At 43.4% G+C, this 23247-nt stretch overlaps 1 protein-coding gene across 1 annotated transcript; it reads right to left on the bottom strand.

The window, feature by feature from the left end:
* LONRF2 (LON peptidase N-terminal domain and ring finger 2) lies at positions 1-22392 on the bottom strand. The gene is given in 14 exon segments (XM_005911983.2): positions 1-4963; positions 9497-9603; positions 9606-9639; positions 11584-11615; positions 11618-11745; positions 12288-12446; positions 13648-13684; positions 13687-13765; positions 14611-14725; positions 16089-16188; positions 17888-18089; positions 18981-19142; positions 19799-19921; positions 22272-22392. Coding segments are annotated over 14 exon segments (1542 nt in total). The 5' UTR covers positions 22341-22392; the 3' UTR covers positions 1-4768.
* Positions 22393-23247: the final 855 nt, after the last annotated feature.

Genomic DNA, 23247 nt, shown 5'->3' with positions numbered 1-23247 from the left:
TGTCTGACTGCTTGCGACCCCATGGGCTGCAGCATGCCAGACTTCCCTGTCTTTTACCATCTCCTGGAGCTTGTTCAAACCCACGTCCATTGAGTCAGTGGTGCCATCCAACCATCTCGTCCTCTGTCTCCCCCTTCTCCTCCTGCCCTCAACCTTTCCCAACATCAGGCTCTTTTCTAATGAGTTGGCTCTTGGCATCTGGTGGCCAAAGTATTGTCTTTTTGATACATACTTAAGATTCACTACTAAAAGCTACTTTATAGGATTCAGCAGATTTTGGTTTTTTTTTTTTTTTTTTTCCAGCACTAAGTTGAGCAGTAAAAGTCCAGGTAAGGAACTGTAACGGTAAAAGGACCTTCTTCGAGGACACAGAAGTCAATGGCTTAGAATTAGGCATTTAGGCCTAGTGGAGAGGAGGTGATATCTGGCAACATTCAGGGTTCAATCTCACCTGTGTGGCTGGTACAGATGTCCCTACCATTCAAATCTGGCTCAGATGATAAAGAATCCACCTGCCAACGCAGGAGACATGGGTTCAATCCCTACGTCGGGAAGAGCCCCTGTAGAAGAGAATGGCAGCCCACTCCAGTATCCTTGCCTGGAGAATTCCATGGACAGAGAAGCCTGGCAGGCTACCATCCATGGGGTCGCAAAGAGTTGGACACGACTGAGCGACTCACACTTTCCTTGGGAATTAGGTGCTGATGAACCACAGAATCAGAACAGGGCCTTTCAGGACGGATGGTGTGCTAAGCACTGAGAGCTTCTTCCTGCAAGCTGCCACTGCTACCCACGTTAAAATGGGAGAAGGGAAACCTCCCTAGCTGACTCCAGGCACACCTGCGTAAAATGAAACCTGCGCTTCACACAGAAAGAAACCACCCTCATTGATTTTCCTCCTAATGAACCATGTTCATTCTTCTCCATATTTTTTAGATTTCTTTATTATTTCAAAGACAGCATCTAAATTTTAAACAGTAATTTAAGTGGTGGGAGAAAATATAAAGACAGACAAGAAGGAGAAGAAACAAATGAATATTTTTTAAAAAGCAGGTCATAGATCCGAATGCCTTTATGTAATACAGCTAGGTCAGGCAATGGAGTATTTTCATTGTATCAATGGCCAACTTTCAAATAATTTTATGACAAAATGGTAATATCATGGTTCACAGCAATTTTACCATCTATAAATTTGTTCTTTGATGACTGAAAAGCCTTGTCCTAAGACTTGACATATGTTAAGAGTTGAGTTACAACTTACTAAATGTTTTCTTGGCATTTTCTTGGTTTGGGTGAGAGAAGCAGTTTAAACAAAGACATCTCTTTGATTATAAGGATGTGATCCTTATATATAAAATGGGATCACCCTTCAAAATTTGGCATGTGAATTGGTTAGAACCTATGGTGGTTGCATGGATAAACCCTGAAACTTTAAATTTTTTTTTTAATTTGGAACTTTAAAAAAATATTCTTTCAGTTCAGATGACAGGGATACACAGGGAACAAGATAACCCACCCCCCACCCCAGCAAAATCGCCTGGACTTTCAGAATACTGTCAGGGTATCAGCTGCATTTCAAAGACACAGGCAGGGATGGAATTATGAATCAAGTCACTCAGAAGAGTGACTGGAAAAATATCTAACAGAGTGTACTGTGCTTCCAGTGTTAAATTTAAGGAAGAAAAATTAACCCCCAAACTTTTATCACTCTAAGCAGATTCTGTTTTTATTCTGATGTAACTAGAGCATTAGGACCAGAAAGTTTTCAGTGAAGTTAAACTGGAATGCTCTGACTTTGAACAAGGAATTACATTATTTTCTGAGATATCCTTAGACATAACATCTCTATCATAGTAAAAAAAAAAAAAAAAAAAGAGGAAGGAGGAACAGGGAGGCATATGAACCACTCTGTTTTAACTAGACTTGTAGCAAACCAGAGTTGGGATTCCTTGAAGTTTGTAAGAGGACGCTTTCTTCCTAATACAACTTGGGATATTGTTTCTTTCATTCGACTTCATGATAAATAATGTACTCCAAGTGCTCAGGAAGCACCCACCTCCTTCTGTTTTGAATGATGTGGAGGTGTGAGGCTACACAGAGCATGAAGTGACTGCAGTCCATTCCCTTTGGTGTCAAAAAACAAAAACAAACAAACAAAAAAAGCTTTTGACTTAGAAAATGAACTTACATTTGCCAGGAGAATGGATAATTACGGAGTTAGGGATGGACATGGACACACTGCTCTATTTAAAATGGATAACCAACAAAGACCTACTGTGGGGAATTCTGCTCAATGTTATGTACCAGCCTGGATGGAGCAGGGTTTGGGGGAGAACGGATACATGTATATGTCTGGCTGAGCCCCTTCAATTTTCACCTGAAACTATCACAACATTGTTAATCTGCTCTATCCCAATACAAAATTAAAAGTTCAAAGTTAAAAATAAAGAAAAAATTTCCGCTGCTCTGGGCTGCATCATCACTGCTGACCAGGCTTTTATACGAGAACACTCAGAACAATACGGCTCAGAAAGGGGCAGACCGAATGAGGAAGACGTTAACAATGATTCTGGTTAAAGAACTGTGCGAGTTACAACATTTCAAGAGTGAGGCTGAGAAAGCAATAGTATCCAACTGGTACGAGAAAACTCTATACTCTGAGCACAGAAACTTAACTTCAGGACATTTCCTGGAGAAAGGATCACACTGTGGTTATCTGGACACCCCCACACAGAACAGCAATGATAAGGCTTTAAGGTAGAAAAGGATTTTCAAGAAGACAAAGACCACAGTCAAGGTACACTCACAGTCAAGAACTGCTTCTAACAGAGGTTTCTGGTATACCGCAGTTCTGCTTTCTTTCAGGTGATCAGCTTAGGCTGTAATGCCTGAAAATGGTGACCACTACCGTCAGTGCAGGGGCTGCCCAGGGGGTGCTAGTGGTCAAGAATTCACGTGCCAGTGCAGGAGATGCCTGGGGCAGCAAGATCCCCTGGGGAAGGAAATGGCAACCCACTCCAGTATTCTTGCCTAGAAAATTCCCTGGACAGAGGAGCCTGGCGGGCTACATACAGTCCATGGCATTGCAAAGAGTCAGACATGACTGAGAGATTGGGCACACACATTGTCAACGCATGAATCAATAACAGATTTTAGAAATCACTTGGCCAAATTGCCTTTAAACCATGTTTAAGATGAGATTTGAGATACACAGTATGTAAGGCACTGGAAACAGGGATTGGAAAATACCTTCAAATTTTGTCTTTGTGATTAAGTTAAGTATTTGCTCACTCCATAATGAAACTGAGTTTTAGCCACTGAAACCTCCTACAACTAAAAACAAATATGACTACGAAGTCTTTCTAATAAAAATGCTTGATGGACTGATGAACCAATCACCACTGGTCATCATTAACTGCATTTTTTAAAACTCAAAAATCACATATCTTGAATGAATAATAAAGCAAAACTCAAAGCTGTGATAACTCTCTAGTGTGGTTTTCATCATCTCTTCATTAAAAACATCCACCTCACAGACCAAGAAGCCACCTAAACATACCAGCTGTCAGGCCAGTGACAATGAGTCAGCACAATGTGTTTAAATGGTTATTCCAACTAACATCATCAATATGCACCAGGGGGTTGGAAGTTATACACGGTATTTGAATAGATAACAACTAGTCTGATCATAGTAAAACTTAAAAAAAAAAAAATTTTAGGCTGGGTTTGGAAAAAAAAAAAACTTGCTAAATATTTACACCCCATACCCACCTCCCTCTCTTTGTATATTGTCCTGGTGTGCTTTTTTGGGATAAACAGATACGGAATTCATAGCAGCTTTTTAACGTCTTTCAGTGGATGGACAGTGAGCTCAAATTTACTGATGGGTCTAACATCTAATGCCAATCTGAGTAGAAACACAACATTTTCTAAATGCTTCACACCCACTGGATTAATAAGACATTGTGTTTCCAAGGGGTCTCTGCACTATTTTGGTTGTATTCTTAACATCCCAATATGGGTGGAATTCTAGCTCCCTTTATTCATTCTGTGCTGTGTGGGTGTGCAGGTGGGTGTGTGTGCACGCACAAATACATATCCTCAAATCAACTACGCTGTTTTCAGGCTTTTCTACACCCAAGGTACACCTTCTTATATTCTGATATTCATTTAGTTAAAACGTGCAATTCACCACGTTGGAACTACTGCAGGACACAACAACACAGCTCTATCTGGTTCTATACCACTTCCTGGATAAGGACTAACTTCACCCCCCACACTGGACAACGGTTTGATTCCTCCATTTCACACAAAGCCTAATAAGCATGTTTTCAGCTAGTCCGGACTCTGAGAAATATGCTTCCAGATAACAAGACAGTTTCCTTCTTACTACCCACCCACGCAAGCAAGCTGTTCCCGTCTGGAGGAGCAAGACACTTCACTGGGAAGGCAATCTTCTTTCTGGCAAAACCTAAACCACTCGTCAATCATCTTTAGTGTACTGAGCACTGGAAGCATCTGTTCCAAAGAGATTTTTTTAGGTTGTTTTCCAACCATGGGATCCACTCAGATTTCAGGCTGACCTTGTACGGAGTCAGATTCCATCTAGAACAGACTTAACTTCTGAGTAGGAGACAACGTCTGCCAAGTGTTCCATTCTGGAACCCTATCAACAAGCATTTTACAAAGCATGATGGATGGATGTTAACTCGTCCGTCCCTGGCACGCCTCATAAAAATTCAAGGCCTTCCAGAAGCCTCGACAGAAATCAACTATTTCTCTCCTTGCTATTAATGAGCTCTTGCCGACTATTCATCTTACGCGTGATGATGACTAATATTCGCCCAATGGCAAGCAGGCGCTCTTTGAGTGAGATCATGCCCAGTGTGGCCAGTTGAGCCTTCTGTGCCAATGGCAACACCGCCAGCATCCACCAGGACCACGCAGGACCACTAGGGTTACTCTGCAAAAGAAAGGAAGACAGAATCAGCAGCTCAAGTAGAAGCCTATTCTCAATGTGGTCTTCTGTCTCATCAACACGACCAAGAATTAAATGCTGCCTTCTCTAAGGTCTACTGCAATGGCACCCCGCTCCAGTACTCTTGCCTGGAAAATCCCATGGACGGAGGAGCCTGGTAGGCTGTAGTCCATGGGGTCGCTGAGGGTCGGACACGACTGAGCGACTTCACTTTCGCTTTTCACTTTCATGCATTGGAGAAGGAAATGGCAACCCACTCCAGTGTTCTTGCCTGGAGAATCCCAGGGACGGGGGAGCCTGGTCGGCTGCCGTCTCTGGGGTCACACAGAGTCAGACACGACTGAAGCGACTTAGCAGCAGCAGCAGCAGCACCATTCATTCAGCCCTAAAACACAAAGCTTACTTTTTAAAAAGCTTTTTATAATTTATTTCAGTCCGTGCTGGGTCTTTGCTGGTGCGTGGGCTTTCCTCTAGCTGCAGAGATTGGGGGCTACTCTCCGGTTGCAGTGCAAGGGTCTCTCATTGCTGTGGCTTCTCTTGTTGCAGAGCAGGGGCTCTAGTGTGCACAGGCTTCAGCACTCGCAGTTTCCAGGCTTTACAGCACAGGCTCAGTACTTGTGGCGCACAGGCTTAGCTGCTCTGTGGCATGTGGGGTCTTCCCGGATTGGGGATCAAACCTGTGTCTCCTGCACCGGCAGGCAGAGTCTCTACCACAGAGCTACCAGGGAAGCCAAGACAAAGCTTACTTGTATGTTACACACTTAAATGGGGGAAATTCACATAAGGAAGAACCTGCCAAGAGACGCATCTTCCACGGAAAACTCTTCATGAATTAGTTGTTCTTAGTCTCTTAAAGCTCTAGTTCATGATTCTCCTGGTGGTTCAGTGACTAAGACTCCAAGCTCCCAATACAGGGGGCCTGGGTTCAATCCCTGGTCAGGGAACTGGATCCACATGCCACAACTAATAGACCAAACACAGCCAAATTAATAATAATAAAGCTCTAGTTCAAAGTCTATGACCCATTAGAAGAAGCGATCATAATTTTTATCTCTACTTTCCAATGTTCTGTTATTGTTTTCTAAACATGCTCTACAAAGCAAAATGTTTATAAAGAAACAGTATAGGTACAAATTTGACTGTTACAAATCTTATAATAAAGTCAATGAGACAAATATACATATATATGAAATAGCTATATATATGAGTTACTGTTAAATACATATATGTGCGTGGCATTGTGGTTTAGTTGCTAAGTCGTGTCTGACTCTTGTGACCTCATGGACTGTAACCCACCAGACTCCTCTGTTCATGGACTTTTCCAGATAAGAATACTAGAATGGTTAGCCATTTCCTTCTCAGGGGATCTTCCTGATCCAGGGATCAACCCCAGGTCTCCTGCATTGTAGGTGTATTCTTTTACCAACTGAGCCACCTGGGAACCCCATTTAATGAATTACTATTAAATATATATATGAATTATTATGCCACCTGATAGCCTTTGTTTCATAAGCAAACAGGCACTTCTGGATTGAGCTCTGAGCAAAAGGTAACCACAGAGTTGTTTTCAATATTCCTGGAACTGAAACCAAGATACCCAGGTCTCCCTCCTTCTCCTCCATCCCCATTCCAGAAGCAAGCAGAATCCAAACTGGGAACCAGGGAGGGTGGCTCCGGGCTCACCTTAGCTCAGGGTGAGAGATGAAGAATGGCACCAAGGTCAAAGGGCATGGCGCCGCCCACGTCACCGTGCAGAAGGCACCCACCTCCCCTCCAAGGGAAGACGGCACAAGTGTCGGACAAAACAACCTTCTCTATGGTTCATACCCTCTTTTCCTCCTCACTTTACTGAGTAGGGAGACACCGAGTAGCAGGCTTAATGGGAAAGCCTCAGCATAAAGGGCCTTCCCTGGTCGCTCGGACGGTAAAGAATCCGCCTGCAGTGGAAGAGACCCAGGTTCGATCCCTGGGTTGGGAAGATTCCCCTAGAGAAGGGAATGGTTACCCACTCCAGTATTCCTGCCTAGAGAATCCCATGGACAGAGGAGCCTGGCGGGCTACAGTCCATGGGGATGCAAGGAGCTGGACACAACTGAGTGACTAACACTTTTACTTTCAGCATAAAAATACCTCCCACATAGGACCTAAAATCCTCCGCAGTGGGAAGACAGGCGGTCTCCCAAAGGTGTTCACCTTTAGGTTCCCGAAGCCCGTGACTATGCAGCTTACACGGCGGCAGGGACCCTGCAGATGCGAGTGAGACAGGGACCTGGAAAGGTGCAGAGATGATGCTGGATTGTTCCTGGCGGGTTCAACCTCATCACAAAGGTCCTTCCAGCAAAGAGCTGCTCTGGGCTGTGGTCAGAGGTGGGTGTGAATTATGGAATAAGGGTCAGAGGTCAACACTGCTAGCCTGGAAGATGGAGGAAGGGGCCAGAGCCAAGGAACACCAGTAGCCTTTCAAGCCCAGAGAAGGGGAGGAAATGGATTCCCCTTTAGAGCCTCCAGCAAGGAATCAAGTCTTGCTAACACTTTGATCACAGCCTGGTGAGACCTGTGAGGGATTTCTAATCCCCAAACTGTACAATAATAAATTTCTGCTGTTTTTAAGCCATGACAATCATGCAATGTGTTACAAGTAGAGAAAAATTTGGGTTAATAGCAAAAACACCTAGAAAAAAGGATAATTCATACTGTCATCAAGCTAGCCTAATCACCTTGCTTTCTGAATCTGAGCTACAAAACAGAGGAGGAGTAGAGATTATAATAGAGCGGAGGGTGAGGAATGCCTGAGGGTGACTTTTGACCCAAAGCATTTTCCTGGGTTTGGAAAGACAGAACTCACATGAGAGTAAAAGACACAAGCCACCAAGAGACACAAAAAGAAAGGAAAATTGATGAAAACAATATAAAAGACACTTCACCTGACCCTAAACCTGCCAAGACCTGGCCCTGTCCCCTCCCGTCTCTAGGACACTTGAGTGGGCACAGCAGGAGGAAGTATACACTCTCAGTCACAAGCCCGCACCATCCCCTCCTGGGTGCTGCTGCTAAGTCACTTCAGTCGTGTCCAACTCTGTGCAACCCCATAAACAGCAGCCCACCAGGCTCCGCTGTCCCTGGGATTCTCCAGGCAGCAACACTGGAGTGGGTTGCCATTTCCTTCTCCAATGCATGAAAGTGAACAGTGAAAGTGAAGTCGCTCAGTGGTGTCCGACCCTCAGCAACCCCATGGACAGCAGCCTACCAGGCTCTTCCGTCCATGGGATTTTCCAGGCAAGAGTACTGGAGTAGGTTGCCATTGCCTTCTCCGCCCCTCCTGGCTCCGTGGTCCAAACATGGGGGAGACGAGCCATTTGCACTTAGCAATGCTTCACAGACCTGAAGCCTGTTCATCACTGAAATACAACGGAATATTACTCATCCGTAAGAGGAACAAAACTGGGTCCTTTGGAGTGATGTGGATGAACCTAGAGTCTGTCATACAGAGTGAAGTAAGTCAGAAAGAGAAAAACAAATACTGTATATTAACACATGTACATGGAGTCTAGAAAGATGATACTGATGGACCTATCTGTAGGGCAGGAATAGAGGAGCAGACGTAGGGAACAGAATTGTGGACACAGAGAGGGGAGGAGAGGGAGGGACTAATGAGACAGGAGCATTGAAATATACCCACTATGTGTAAAACAGGTAGCTAGTGGGAATGTGCTATATAACACAGGCGCTCAGCTCGGTGATCTGTGATGACCTAGAGGGGTGGGATGCTGGGGGAGAGGAAGGAGGCTGAAGAGGGAGGAGATGTATGTACACATGCGGCTGATTCACTCTGTTGTACAGCAGAAATTAACACAACATTATAAAGCAACTATACTCCAATAAAAACAAAACCCTATGATAAACCAAAATGGAAAAGAACACTAATAAAAGAATGCATACACAGGTGTAACTGAATTCCTTTGCTGTATAACAAATTAACAACACTGTAAATCAACTATACTTCAATAAAAATAAATAATAAGAGAAAAAAAAAAAGAACATCACTGAAGCACTCCTGGGAGCAGAGAGAAAGCCCATGAAGATGGGACAGAGGACTAGGAAAGCTTCTAAATTAATGACAGAGAATTTTCTCATTTATTCAATGCCTGTTCATTAGAGGTAAGGCAGGATTAGGTACAAAAAACGGGGTCTATCCTGCTGATGGGATGACAATTACCAAATCTTCTGATGTTGGTGAGAGAAGTACAAAAGAGACAGCCAATCAGAATAAACTGATTTCTGACAGAAAACAAATTACCTTCACGTAGTATTTATCAGAAAGCATTTATCATTTTTGCTCCACAAGGCACATGCTACTCTACCAGGTGTCTCTCTGGGCTGTTGATAAATGAGATGGTTCATAAACGGCCGTAACGGAGTAGGCAGCAGAGCAGGTACTGCCAAGCTTCGCTGGAGTGTGATGCGTCTCGGCACACGACGGCAGGAATATCAGCACTATGAAATATCAGCACAGCATACCTGAGGCTCAGGTTCTCTGTCTGGCATCGATCCAAAATGGCTTAAAATCTGCTCTTTTGTGGGATCCTGAAGTGACACAAACCAGGACACAGACTGCTGATAAACTACAGCACACAGAGTTCCTCGCACTCTGGGCCTTCCACCTGGTCAAGGAAGAGAGACAGCCTTTTCAGCGATTCATTATCACACTTGTGTGTCCATTACACAGTGAGCAAGGCCACGTCTGCTGAGCAGATCCCTGGCATTTAGCACTTCAGTAATTCATTAGCATTTCAATAAACGGACAGGTGGCGCTACTGGTAAAGAATCTGCCTGCCAACGTAGGAGATGTGGGTTCCATCCCTGGGTCAGCAAGATCCCCTGGAGAGGGAAATGGCAACCCACTCCACTACTCTTGCCTGGGAAATCCCATGGACAGAGGGGCCCGGCGGGCTGCAGTCCACGGGGTGCAAAGATCAGACAGGATGGAGCGCGCACACACACGAGTACACAAGCTCAATGCAGAAATCTGCACTGTTACACAGTGGTGCCCAATCTATCCCATGTTCATCGGTAACACCCAGATGGTTCTCTTACTATCTTAATATAAAAACGCATCTGATATTATTAGGAATCATTTTTAACAGCTACATGCAATCCTACATTTAAAATATACCATAATTTATTCAACAATTCACATAAGATGTATTCTATTAATAAGATAACACAAATAATATTAAGTAATTATGCAAAGTGTTTTTTTCCATATGTGCATGAGAAGGGGCTGTCATTGCCTCAGGATAGATTCCCAGAAGCAGAATTACCAAGTCAAAGAGTTGTTGTTTAGTTGCTTAGTCGTGTCCGACTCTTTGTGACCCATGGGTTATAGCCCACCAGGCTCCTCAGTCTATGGGATTTTCCAGGCAAGAATGCTGGAGTGGGTTGCCACTTCCTTCTCCAGGGGATCTTCCCAATCCAGGAATGGAACCCTTGTCTTCTGCACTGGTAGGCGGATTCTTTACCCCTGAGCCACCAGGGAAGTTCAAGTCAAAGAGTTTTAGCAGTTTAAAACCTGTATTCCACGCCACCAAACTGTACTTCAAAAGACATGCTGTACAGCAACAGCATACTCACGGCCTGAGCCTGATGCCGGGGAGATCCTACAGCTTCAGGAGGACACACCCTGCTGCCTGGGCTCCATCCTACGTAGGAACACTGAGCGGAAACAGCTCCAGGGGGCCCAGGTTTGTTCTGGCTTCATCCCTGCCTCTCATGTGGGAATGCTAGCCAGTTGCTCAGCCGCCTTAGGGTAGAACATCCTCATCTGTCAAATGGGAGTAAACCACTAAGGTCCTTTCTGACTGCAAGACTATAGCATTTATGAAAAGTGGGGTAGACTCTGGAATTAGATTATAACACACAACCATTCTTAATTTGATTAAAAAGCAAAGATATCATTTTGCCAACGAAGATCCGTATTGTCAAAGTTGTGGTTTTTCCAGTAGTCATGTACAGATGTGAGTTGGATCATAAAGAAGGCTGAGCACCAAAGAATTGATGCTTTCGAACTGTGGAGTTGGAGAAGACTCTTGAAAGTCCCCTGGACAGCAAGATCAAACAAGTCAATCCTAAAGGAAATCAACCCTGAATACTGTTTGGAAGGACTGATGCTAAAGCTTAAGTTCCAATACTTTGGCCACCTGATGTGAACAGCCAACTCATCGAAAAAGACCCTGATGCTGGGAAAGACTGAAGGCAGGAGGAGAAGGGGATGACAGAGGATGAGACGGTTGGATGGCATCACTGATTCAATGCACATGAACTTGGACGAATTTCAGGAGATGGTGAGGGACAGAGAAGACTGGCGTGCTGCAGTCCAAGGGGTTGCAAAGAGTCGGACACGACTTAGCGACTAAACAACAATAGAAGAGGAACCCTGAGAGCCACCACACTCAGTCGTCATCTTCCAACCAGTTCCCTGTGCCCCAGACCGTGCCGTTCACCTGGCTGCATTCTGCCCTCTGGCCCGTGAGGCGCGCTGCCCAAAGGTGAGCAGAAAGAGCGGCTGGAGAGGGGACGGAGCTGGCACTGCAGGGGTGACTACTCACCCTTTCATCTTCCAAGTATTCAATGTTTGCCTGTTGTAGCCGTCTCTGTGATGGTGGCTCAAAACCTGGAAGCGGCTGATCCCTACAGCATCAATGATGGAGCCGCCGTAGGAGAATGTCCTGATGTCCTTGATTGCCAGCGTGCAGTCGTACTCCGGGATCCTGGCGGGACAAGTGAGAGAGACGGCTGAGAATCGGCAGCTGTGATGTTCAAGGGGAAGGACTGGGAGCCAAGACTAGAATGAAAGGTGGAGTCACAACACAGATGTCCCCAGGCTTATACTTCGATGTGTAACAGGAGCCACTAGAGATTACCAACATCATCTTAAATTGTTCTCCAAGAAAAATGATGCATTTAATTATAAGCCCCCTCCTCTTTTTAATCTTTTGGCTGCACCACACAGCATGTTCACAATTACACAGTGTTAGTCACTCAGTCCTGTCCAGCTCTTTGTGACCCCATGCACTGGACCACCAGGCTCCTCTGTCCATGGGATTTTCCAGGCAAGAATACTGGAGTGAGCAGCTGTTCCCCTGTCAAGTGGAATCTTGCCAACCAGGGATCAAAACCAGATCTCCATGTTGCAGGCAGATTATTTACGATTTGAGCCACCAGGGAAGCCCTGCCACTCAGCATGTGGGATCTTGTTTCCCCAACCAGGAATCAAACCCATATCCCCTGCATTGGAAGCGTGAACTCTTACCCTGCGTGCTCAGCAGATAAACACATGCCACTCCGTCTGGTGCCCATTTCCAGGCATCTTCGTATCATAAGCCAATAGCAGGGCTCAAAGACATGGAGTGGGCAGGGCACGGTGGGGAAGGCCATGGCGCACACAAAGATGGGCACATCTCTGGTCAGACTGCAGGGTAAGAGGAATGTTAATTAGATGTGGAAGCTGTCAGACACAGAAGGGTATGACAACCGTGGTTCTCTTAATGACAAAACCCACGGGTTTGCCTAAGCCTTAGGCGGGAAAAGAAAGTCAACAGTCACAGCGTGAGAAAGTGCTCAGCAAGCCCTCTTATTTAATCTGATGAGAGAATGTGCTTAAGATCACTATGAACACATTCTCATGACCTTGAGGGCACAGTGCTAAGTGACGTAAGTCAGACAGAGAAAGACAGAAACTATATGACCTCATTTGTATATGCATCTAAAAACAAACAAAACCAAGTTCATAGACAGAGGACAGACAGGGTTACCAGTGTAGAGAGAGAGAGAGAGTGTGTGTGTGTGTGTGTGTGCGTGCGTGTGCGTATGTGTGTGCATCTGCTTGTGTGTGTATCTGTGTGTGCAATGGGTGGAGGGGGTCAAAAAGCACAAAGCTCCAGTTATAAAATAAGTCCTGGAGATGCAACGCACAGCATGGTGACCATAGTTAATAATCCTGTATTGCATATTTAAAAGTTGTTAAGAGAATAAATCTTAAAAAGCTCTTATCACAATAAAAGTATTGTAACTGTCTGGAGACAGATGTCAACTTAGATCTACTACGGTGATCATTTCCCCATATACACAAATACCAACTCACTCCGTTGTACACCTGAAACTAGTATAATGTTAAACGTCGGTTACATCACAAGAAAAAAAAATAAGAAAAAATTCTGATGAAAGCAAAAATGACAGACGTCTACTAATAAATAAAAAAGACTAGAAGAATGATAAGATCTCAATCCTTACAGGTCACTACAACACAAAACTTTAATCACTTTAAAAGAAAAAAGAACTGTCAAGCCTATTTTGAGGGGAAAAAAGCCTCTTTTCAAACATCTTTTGTTTTTAATGAACTGTGCCTTTTCACTTCTGAAAAACTCAGTATTGCTTATTTAGATATAAAAAGCAGCCATATAATTGTCAAAACACACTTTTGGAATATTTCTTACAACCTTCTTCAATTAAATTCCATAAACGCTTTGCAATTAATTTTTTTTTCTTTTTTGAGGCCAATTTCTCTGCCAAAGAGGGGGAAAAAAAAAAACTGAGATAGAGCTGTGAGGTTAGCCAGATTTTCTTCTTGTAACCTCAACTCAGCACAAAGTACCTAGAACACGAGGACTTACTGTGACAGCTCCACCATTTCTTCATCATAGATTCTCTGTCAGACAGCTCATCTGAGAAATACCGAAATATTAATTCTTCGGCAAGAGCAGTCGTATTAAAATTGCTGCTTGCCAACAACTGTAACAAAACAAAGTTAAATAATACTGCCTGGTATTTAACTCTTTTTAAGAATTTGTTTTTTTGACGTGGACTATTTTTAAAGTCTTTATTAAATTTGTAAAAATATTGTTTCTGTTTTACGTTTTGGTTTTTTGTCTGCAAGGCATGTCAGATCTTAGCTCCCCAACCAAGGATGGAACCCACACACTCTGGAGGGGAAGGTTAAGTCTTAACCACTGCACCACCAAAGGAAGTCCCTATGGTAATCAGTTCTTTTTTTTTTTTTGGTAATCAGTTCTTAAGGAAAAAGAGCTCTCTTTTGTGGGAGCTGGGGTCCTAGAAGACAAAAGGGACTGAGGTGAGAAAGATGGAAGGTCGGCCCTGTGAGGGAGGGGCGGGCTGTCCCTCCCCCAGGAAAGCAGCTCAGGAGACAGGGTTCGCCTGGAGGAAGGAAGAGGCAATCCCATCTTGCTGGTGTCTACACTCTCCATGGAGAATCAGGTCAAGGAGGGGAGACGGAGTGAGTAGCAGGTGGTGGAAGACAAGAAAGTATCAAAGAATCACCTTGGAGAGTGAAAAGCTGAAGCTACCAGAGAGGCACGGTAAAAATGCTAATGGCATTTCAAGTCTCAGATTTAAGATTATGAATTTCAACTGAAATTTAATCTTCCCTACTTTGTGGGCTGATTCTAGCTTTGCTCTCTACTTATACAGACACACACAAAAGCAAAAAGAGCTGACTTTGTCAGGACTGAAAATGGGAGCTAAGGGACCAAGGAATTAAAAGCTGCATGTGAAGGGAGAGGAGGTGGAGGCCAAATTTTAAAAGTGCCCGGATTTGTCATTTCCAGAGAAATACTTACTTCTGAAAGTTTTTCTTTGCACAAGGGACAATGCGTGGCATGGTCCTGGCAGCGCTCGAGGCATTTCAGGCAAAACGTGTGTCCACAGGGTGTAGTCACAGGTTCAAAGAGCAACCTGCAGAAACATCTGGGTTTTCAGCAAGACATGTCCACAGTAGACTTTCAAAGAATCTATTCATTTTATAAGAACTCTAGAAACCACTTATACCCATTTTCTGTTTTCATCTTCCTTATCCAATTTTTATAAAATAAAGCAATTGTTAGTGAAAGTGAAGGTGAAGTCGCTCAGTCGTGTCCGACTCTTTGCAACCCGGTGGACTGTAGCCTACCAGGTTCCTCCATCCATGGGATTCTCCAGGCAGGAATACTAGAGTGGGTTGCCATTTCCTTCTCCAGGGGATCTTCCTGACCCAGGGATCGAACCCAAGTCTCCCTCATTGGAGGCAGATGCTTTAACCTCTGAGCCACCAGGGAAGCCCATATTGTTAAGGTTTATGTAATTTCTCTGACAATAGTTCAGTTCAGTTCAGTCACTCAGTCGTGTCCAACTCTTTGCAACTCCATGAATCGCAGCACGCCAGGCCTCCCTGTCCATCACCAACTCCCAAAGTCCACCCAAACCCATGTCCATTGAATCAGTGATGCCATCTAACCATCTCATCCTCTGTCGTCCCCTTCTCCTCCTGCCCTCAATCTGTCCCAGCATCAGGGTCTTTTCCAGTGAGTCAGCTCTTAGCATCAGGTGGCCAAAGTACTGGAGTTTCAGCCTTAGCATCAGTCCTTCCAATGAACACCCAGGGCTGATCTCCTTTAGGATGGACTGGTTGGATCTCCATGCAGTCCAAGGGACTCTCAAGAGTCTTCTCCAACATCACAGTTCAAAAGCATCAATTCTTCGGTGCTCAGCCTTCTTTATAGTCCAACACTCACATCCATACGTGATCACTGGAAAAACCATAGCCTTGACTAGACAGACCTTTGTGGACAAAGTAATGTCTCTGCTTTTCAATATGCTGTCTAGGTTGGTCATAACTTTCCTTCCAAGGAGTAAGCGTCTTTTAATTTCTGGAGTAATTTCAAGGAGTAAGCATCTTTTAATTTCTGACAACAGGAGACACAGAGGTAAAGAGCAGACTTTTGGACTCAGTGGGAGAAGGAAAGCGTGGGATGATTTGAGAGAACAGCATTGAAACACATACATTATCAATGTAAAACAGATGATCAGTGGGAGTTTGACGCATGAAGCAGGACAACCTGGAGGAATGAGGTGGGGAGGGAGTTGGGAGGGGGTTTCAGGATGGAGGGGACACCAGTATACTTATGGCCAACTCATACAGATGGATGGCAAAAACCATCACAATATTGCAATTATCCTCCAATTAAAACAAATAATTTTTTTTTAAAGCCCATTATGTTTAGGATACAAAATTCAGCAAGGCTGGATTTTTCAAAGTGGCGTAGATGCTATGTCACCATACCTCCTACAAAGGGCACACTTGAAGTCAGCCACCTCTATGGGGAGCTCTTCACTTTCTCCTGTGTTAGAGTTCACATTTCTTTGGGGTAAGGAGTCGGCCTCTGAAAAAATTTAAATGCTATAATTAACATTTGCACATCTGGGTAAGAGAAAGCAATGAAGTGTATTTCCTCTGGCTAAAGTGTGTTACAGGCTTCTCTGGTGGCTCAGATGGTAAAGAATATGCCCCAATGTGGGAGATTCAGGTTCAATCCTTGGGTCAGGAAGATCTGCTAGAGAAGGGAAGAGCTACCCACTATAGTATTCTTGCCTGGAAAATTCCCTGGACAGAGGAGCCTGGTGGGCTACAGTCTACTGGGTCACAAAGAGTTGGACACGACTGAAGCGACTGAGCACGCACGCAGGGACACATTTAAACGAGTTTTAAATGTCCTTGACAGTTCCGGGACCCCCAGGGAAGCCAAGATCCCTGATGCTGGATGGAGTCCCTTACAGAAAACAGTGTGGTGTTCACGTATAACCTAAGCACACCCTCCCACACAGGCACAGCCCAGAGGTATCTCGGGTCTGTTCCAGTCCACCACAGCAATAAATTGAGTCATACAAACTGTTTTTGGTTTCTCCGTGCATATAAAACTTATATTTGGGCTTCCCTGGTGGCTCAGTGTTAAAGAATCTACCTGTCAATGCAGGAGACATGAGTTTGATCACTGACTTGGGAAGATATCCCACATGCCAAGGAAAAACTAAGCCTGTGCACCGGAACTACTGAGCCTGTGCTCTAGAGCCTGGGAGCTGCAACCACTGAAGCCTGAGCACCCTAGAGCCCGCTCTGCCAGAACAGAAGCCACCGCAGGAGTCTGAGCACTGCAACTGGAGCAGCCCTCACTCTCTACCACTAGAGGGAGCCCTCGAGCAGCAACAAGGACCCAGCACAGCCAGAAATTACTAAATTCAAAAAAAAACCTTATGTTTACGCTATATTGTATTCCACTAAGTGTGCAGTAGCATTATGCCTAAAAAAACAATGCACATATATTAATTAAAAATAGTGTTAGTCGCTCAGTCGTGTCTGACTCTTTGTGACCCCATGGACAGTAGCCCGCCAGGCTCCTCTGTCCATGGGATGCTCCTGGCAAGAATACTGGAGTGGGGTGCCATTCCCTTCTCAAGGGGATCTTGCGAATCCAGGGATCGAACCTTGGTCTCCCACATTACAGGCAGATTCTTTACCATCTGAGCCACCAGGGAAGCCCTAATTAGAAATAACTTATTGCTAAACAGGCTAACCATTTCCTGACAACACAAGATTGCCACAAACCTTCAATCTGCCAAAAATAATAATAATGATAATCTGCAAAGCACAATAAATGAGGCATACCTATACCTTAAATCATCTCCAGATTACTAATACTTATAGCAATACATGTAAATGTTATGTAAATAGTTGTTACACAGGGTAAAAGCAACTTAGGCTTTTTGGCACTTTCTGAAATTTTTTTCCCCAAATATTTTTGATCTGTGGTTGGTTGAATTCACATGTACTGAAGCCTGACTGTATACAGGCATTATTTATCTATAAGTCATGAATAAAAGTTAAAGTTATACCTAAATTTCTGTGCTTTTTTTGGCTATGAAGTCTTTATAGAAGTAACCACTGAAACTGGCCTATAATCTGAAAGGTGATATATTCATTATTCATCTTAAACTGCCTATATAAAAATTTTTTAAGTGTATTAAGCATCAGCCAACAGTCTATAAGTCTACAGTCACATACTCCAAGATAAACAGCCTACTGACCTTTCTTGGGAATTTTTCCAGGGGCATTCACATCGTGTGCATCCTCTGAGTCATTCGCAAACTGTCTCTTTAAACCAGTGCTGGGCTCCACTGGAAGGATGCCGTCTAACACCTCCTGATCCTCTTCACAGTGTAAGCTCAGTATGAAATGTAAAACTGAGGAACTGTTATTTCTAAACACATCAGGTTTCTCAGATGGATTCTGATAAAGTAGGAAAAAAGAATCCTGAATGTTAAAGACAACATAGCATAAGAAAAAAAGTTCATGCAATAGCCTTTCTTGGGCATCTTTGGAAAAAAAGAAGGCTTACACTCTTCCTTCATAATGGGTTTCATCTATTAACTGCTGAGATGAACTGTACAGTTTTCATGGTAAAATATAAGGATAATTTCTCCCTGAGGAAGCAACTGAATACCAGTATTCATATATTCAAATTATCCCTATGCTTTCTTTTCTCTAAGACAAAATAATTTCAAGTCTCCTGAGGTTTTGGGTGTTTTGGAATGTTCTAGAAGTTTCTTTCAATCTTCAGTGATTTTCTTTTTAAATATTTTATCTACTCAGCTGCGCCACTCTTAGTTGCATCATATGGCATCTTTAGTTGCAGCATGTGGGACCTAGTTCCCTGACCAGGGGTCAAATCCAGGCTCCCTGCATTGCAGGCAGAGTCTTAGCCAGTGGCCCACTAGGGAAGTCCCATCAATCTTCAGTGATTTTCAGTACTTCCAGCAACACCCTTGGAAAGTTTTAACTCTCAAGAGGAGAAGCCAGAACTGGTCTTGAGAAGTACTAGCTAATGGAATGTCAACATCTGAATAACTTATAAATGTCCAAAACTACATTAAGCTTAATAGAGATAACAGTGACTTCCCTGGGGGTTCAGTGGTTAAGAAGCCACCTCTCAATGCAGGTCACGTGGTTCCATTCCTGGTCAGAACTAAGATCCCACATCCCCTGGAGCAGCAAAACCCAAGAGCCACAATTGGAGAGTCTGTGCTGCAACAAGAGATCCTGTGTGCTGCAACTGAGACCTTACGCAGCTCAATTAAAAAAAAAAAAAAGATAATGTTGACAAATACACGCACTTCCTACCTTAGACCTTCCTGCACTGCCACCTTCCTCCACAGGACCCTGGCTGTTCATATGGCTCTGAAATTGAGCCTTTAATCTCATGTTCAACAGTATACTTTGGGTGGAAGAGGTTAAATTCTAAGGCATGTTTTCTGAAGCAGGGAAAAACACCTCACACAGTACCTACAAAATTACCAAGAGGAAAAAAGCATTTTTTAAAACACTTTTGAAAAATACATAACAAACCTAAAAGATTCAGAGGAAATGTAAAAACAAGAACTCACGGTCACTGGAAATGCTAAGGCTGTGTAACTACCGTTCACGAGCTTTTTTTTAACAGGGTAGATCTTTACACCAAGTGTGACTTGATGACCTCTAATAAGATTAGGCTAAAGATCTGCATAAAAGAGTAGATATTTCTGCATCTCATTGGTGAAGCTTTGCTGAAAATTTCAAGTCAACCTATGTAGCTGAATTGATATATTGTACATATGTCTTTTATGTGGCTCCTCCACCAACTATAACATTTGAATTACAAACTCTAGGATAAATCACCTTGCATCCCCAGCGTCATACATTAACCTTGTCTCACTGATACATGTCATTAGTTCAGCAGAGGTGAGATATATGTGCCCTGCCTCATGAAATGTGCTGCATTATCCATGGATGAAGGTTATCAAATGCATGAACTCATCATTATCATTGTGCATTTTAAATCACACTGTCATGAATATTCAGAGTTACATTTCTGGCTTATTTTACACAAAGGAGCTACTCAGCATGAACACAAAGGCAGAAAGTAAGACTCAAAGAAGCAAGTCATTGAAAGGGAATCACACCTTCTGGGCTTCTTTCTTCACTGAGTTACATTCAAGATTTAGAGCAAGGCAGTAGAGAAACTCCCTCAACGTCTCCTTACTTCTTCCCAGTCCAGAGAGAGCCTCGGCTTTCACACGATGCCCCTGGATGCATCCAAAGACAAACATTTGAAAAAAACAGTGTGATGATACACTTGTGTACAAACAGCCCTGAAAAAAAATCACTGCAACAGTTTTACTTTCATATTAAATAGAATAAACACAAGCCCACAGAGGATGGCTTCAGATTGACCACTTTATAAATCGGGCAAACGGGAATGTCCCACAAGTATGATCCATGATCAGAACACCAGAGTCCACACTTGGAGTCTGATCCCAAAGCAGATCCAAGGGACCGGCTGAGAGAGAACTGGGCGCCCAGCACCTTTAACTCGCTCAGTGATCAGAGGTCACTACCATGTTCCCGTCTTCAAGGCGCATATGGGCTTGTGGGAGCAGACACACATGACAGAAATAACTATAATGAAGTGTCAGCATACAGAGTGCCACAACAGAAATGAACAAAACACAACACAGATCGGTATTTCCCAACAGCATTTGGTTTTTGCTTTATGGAGGCAATATTTTCTCAAACCACTGTATGTATTATGCTTTGTTTGACTAGTTCACGTGTTACATTTCCACTGGACTCAGTTGTTCCCATCATTTAATCTTTCTCTTCTGCGCTGTTGAATTTTTTTCTTGTTGGTCCTCAGTTGTTTGCTCATATTTAAGAAAAATGAACTGCTTCCAGCAGGTTTCCTCTGACACTGAGTCAGTTAGAGCCTTGGATGACTGGATGGATGGATGACTAGATACTGGATAGATGGATGGATGGATGACTGGATGGATGGATGACTGGATGGATGGATGGGTGGATGACTGGGTGGATGACCATATAGATGGGTCAATGGATGACTGGGCAGATGGATGACTGGGTAGATTAATGACTGGGTGGATGACTGGACAGATGGACAGGTGGATGAATGGATGACTGGATAGATGGATGGATGGATGGGTAACTGGGTGGATGACTGGATAGATGGATAGATGGATGGATGGATGGATGGATGGATGACTGGATGGATGGATGGATGGATGGACAGACGAATGGATGGATGAATGAATGACCAGATAAATGGATGACTGGATGGGTGGATGACTGATGGATGGATGACTGGATGGGTGGATGACTGGATAGATGGGTGGATGAATGGATGACTGGATGGATGACTGGCTGGATGAATGGATGACTGGATGGCTGGATAGATGAATAAATGACTGAATGGATGGATGACTGGGTGGATAAAATAAAGGAAAAAGGGAGAACAGGCTATATATTATCTATTAACCTGGGTTACTGTTTCTTCGGTGTTTCTAAAACAAAGATAATTAGAAAATAATTCAGCAGGAAGAAAAATATCTTAATTATTAAATAGAGAATGCTATAGGTATTCATCTCATCATAAGTTCTTTAAAACTTTAAAATATCTTAAGGGATTTAAAATTCAAAGATTCATGAAAAAAGCTATACCTTTTATTCTTTGGCTTATAAATCTTTTCAAGGACAACTTAAGCTAACATTGTTAGGTCAGCCAACCTTATTTTGTGTCACAGAGAGATATTGAAACTTTCCAGCCAAGACACAGAGATTAAAATTATTCCAGAATACATACAAAACTCACCCTTTTACTAAGATTGCTTATATTCACCATGTATATTAGGGCTCAACTGCTAGACATGATTATTATATGATCTTCCTATTTAAACTGTAATCTTAAACATATCTTTTAACTCACAAATTTATAACGTTCTTTTATTTTGTTTACATATTTGTTCAGTGCATAAGGCATATTATTCAGTTAATAATCTACTAAGTTGGAGAAGACTCCTGAGAGTCCCTTGGACTGCAAGGAGATCCAACCAGTCCATTCTGAAGGAGATCAGCCCTGGGTGTTCTTTGGAGGGAATGATGCTAAAGCTGAAGCTCCAGGACTTTGGCCACCTCATGCGAAGAGTTGACTCATTGGAAAAGACTCTGATGCTGGGAGGGATTGGGGGCAGGAGGAGAAGGGGACGACAGAGAATGAGATGACTGGATGGCATCACCGACTCGATGGACATGGGTGTGAGTGAACTCCGGGAGTTGGTGATGGCCAGGGAGGCCTGGCGTGCTGAGATTCATGGGGTCGCAAAGAGTTGGACACGACTGAGCGACTGAACTGAACTGAAGAGTAATCTAAATTAGTGTTTCTTATCTAGATCCAGTTGGAAACTTGATCTTTTGAACTGCGCTGGATTATTATGAAGTGGTTGCTACATTTATACTACCTATAAACTGAGAGAAATGTACACTGTCTATAGCTGCCTGATCACAATAGTCTTATTTAATAATTTATTAAGAACATTCCATAAATTTACATTTATTATCTCCAAAGCCGACTCATACAAATACCTTAGACAAGAGAGATTCATTCTGACAAACTTCACCAGCATCCTGCAGAGCCTGTTCATAGTTCTTCATGGATAAATACAACTCTGCTCAGAGCAGCAATAATGAATTATCACCAGGAGCTGAAAGACATCAGGGATGGAAATAAACAAATATGACTGCATTTTAAAAAATCATCTTTAAGTGATTAAAAATATTCAATTAGAAAACGAACATAAAGGTAACACTACTTTGTTGGTGGGAATGTAAACTAGAGAATGTGAACAGCCACTATGGAGAATGGTATGGAGATTCCTTAACAAACCAGGAAGAAAACTACCGTGAAAGTGAAAGTCACTCAGTTGTGTCCGACTCTTTGTGACTCCATGGACTATAGAGCCCACGGAATTCTCCAGGCCAGAATACTGGAGTGGGTAGCCTTTCCCTTCTCCAGGGGATCTTCCCAACCCAGGAATAGAACTCAGGTCTCCTGCATTGCAGGTGGATTCTTACCAGCTGAGCCACAAGGAAAGCCCAAGAATACTGGAGTGGGTAGCCTATCCCTTCTCCAGAGGAGCTTCCAAACCCAGGGATCAAACCGGGGTCTCCTGTGTTGCAGGCGGATTCTTTACCAACTAAGCTATCACAGACAATAAGAAAACTACAGTTCATAAAGACATGTGTAGAACCCTGGTGGTCCAGTGCCTAAGACTCCAAGCTCCCAATGCAGGGGGCCCGGGTTCGATCCCTGGCCTGGGAACCAGATCACACGCCACAACTTAAAGAAAAAAAAAAGATCCCACAGCCTGCAAGGAAGATCGAAGATCCCACATGCTACAACTGAGACCCAGCACAAATAAATTTTTTAAAAAGACACAAGTATCCCAATGTTCACTGCAGCACTATTTACAATAGCCAGGACATGGAAGCAACCTAGCTGTCCACTGACAGATGAATGGATAAAGAAGTTGTGGTACATATATACAATGGAATATTACTC

This window comes from Bos mutus, chromosome 11 (genome assembly GCF_027580195.1).
Source record: "Bos mutus isolate GX-2022 chromosome 11, NWIPB_WYAK_1.1, whole genome shotgun sequence".
Classification (NCBI taxonomy): domain Eukaryota; kingdom Metazoa; phylum Chordata; class Mammalia; order Artiodactyla; family Bovidae; genus Bos; species Bos mutus.
The sequence above is the reverse complement of the archived record's forward strand: the minus strand, read 5'-3'. Positions and strand labels throughout refer to the sequence as shown.